This window comes from Trichechus manatus, unplaced genomic scaffold (genome assembly GCF_000243295.1).
Source record: "Trichechus manatus latirostris isolate Lorelei unplaced genomic scaffold, TriManLat1.0 scaffold00094, whole genome shotgun sequence".
Classification (NCBI taxonomy): Eukaryota; Metazoa; Chordata; class Mammalia; order Sirenia; family Trichechidae; genus Trichechus; species Trichechus manatus.
The window spans coordinates 1492934-1494096 of NW_004444030.1; the positions used below are offsets into that span (position 1 = coordinate 1492934).

Sequence of the window (1163 nt, forward strand, 5' to 3'; positions counted from 1 at the left end):
AAGGTCAGTGGTTCTAACCCACCAGCTGCTCCATAGGAGCAAAATGTGGCAGTCTGCTTCTGTAAAGATTATAGCCTTGGAAACCCTATGGGGCAGTTCCACTCTGTCCTATTGGGTTGCCATGAGTTAGAATCGACTTGACAGTAATAGATCAGACAGAATGGTGCTTTATGTCTTAAACCCACAAAGACCCCAGTTATTCCTGGTGTTTGATGACTTTTAACATTTACTCTTACAATTGCTTTTATTTGATCAGTACACCTCTGCTCTGACTTATGATGGAGTCCTTGTGATGGCCGAAACTTTCCGAAATCTTAGAAGGCAAAAAATTGATATTTCAAGGAGAGGAAATGCTGGGGATTGTTTGGCAAATCCTGCTGCTCCATGGGGTCAGGGGATTGACATGGAGAGGACACTCAAACAGGTAGCTCACAACTTTATTAAGTTCAAATTATTTCACGATCTTGTTTAAGTTGCATGTTCAAGAAAGCAGAATAATGTATCTAAGCATAAGTATATATTATCAATAGTCATTTTAATGTATCAAGCCATTGCTCATTTTTGAGACATTTTCTATGTAAAATATGGAGTAGAATACTGATGTTTATGTCTTATGTAGATTCATAGTCAAGATACGCTAGGTTACACTGCAGTAATAAACGACCCCAAAACTCAGTGGCTTAAAACAAAAGAGGGCCACAATAGATGGGTCCTTATGTAATGAGAGAGAAAAGTGGAACAGAACTCAAATTCTTACAAAGTCCAGACTTACTGGACTGGTTGAGACTAGACAACTCCCCAAGACTATCGCCCTGAGATACACTTTAAACCTTAAACCAAATTATCCTTTGAGGTCTACTTTTAGATAAATAACAGATTGGCTCATAAAATAAAGAATATCACCCATGAGTAATGATCTCCTTTAAAAAATCATCTGTAGGAGACCAAATGGTCAAGAATTACTCTAAAACAAAGATGAGAAGGTAAGAAGACAGGGAAACCAGAGTACTGAAAATGGTACAACCAGAATGGAATGAATGAAAGTGATGGCACATTGTGAAAAGTGTAACCAATGTCACTGAATAATTTGTATAGAAATTGTTAAAAGGGAAGCTAATTTGCTGTGTAAACTTTCACCTTAAACACAGTACAATATTATTTTT

At 37.1% G+C, this 1163-nt stretch overlaps 1 protein-coding gene across 1 annotated transcript in view; it reads left to right on the forward strand.

The window, feature by feature from the left end:
- The window catches only part of GRIA4 (glutamate ionotropic receptor AMPA type subunit 4), a 435870-nt gene that overhangs the window by 359215 nt on the left and 75492 nt on the right, over positions 1 to 1163 (forward strand). The window contains exon 6 of the mRNA XM_004382528.1: positions 257 to 424. Within this exon, the coding sequence (XP_004382585.1) occupies positions 257 to 424 (168 nt within the window). The remainder of the gene's footprint in view (positions 1 to 256; positions 425 to 1163) is intronic.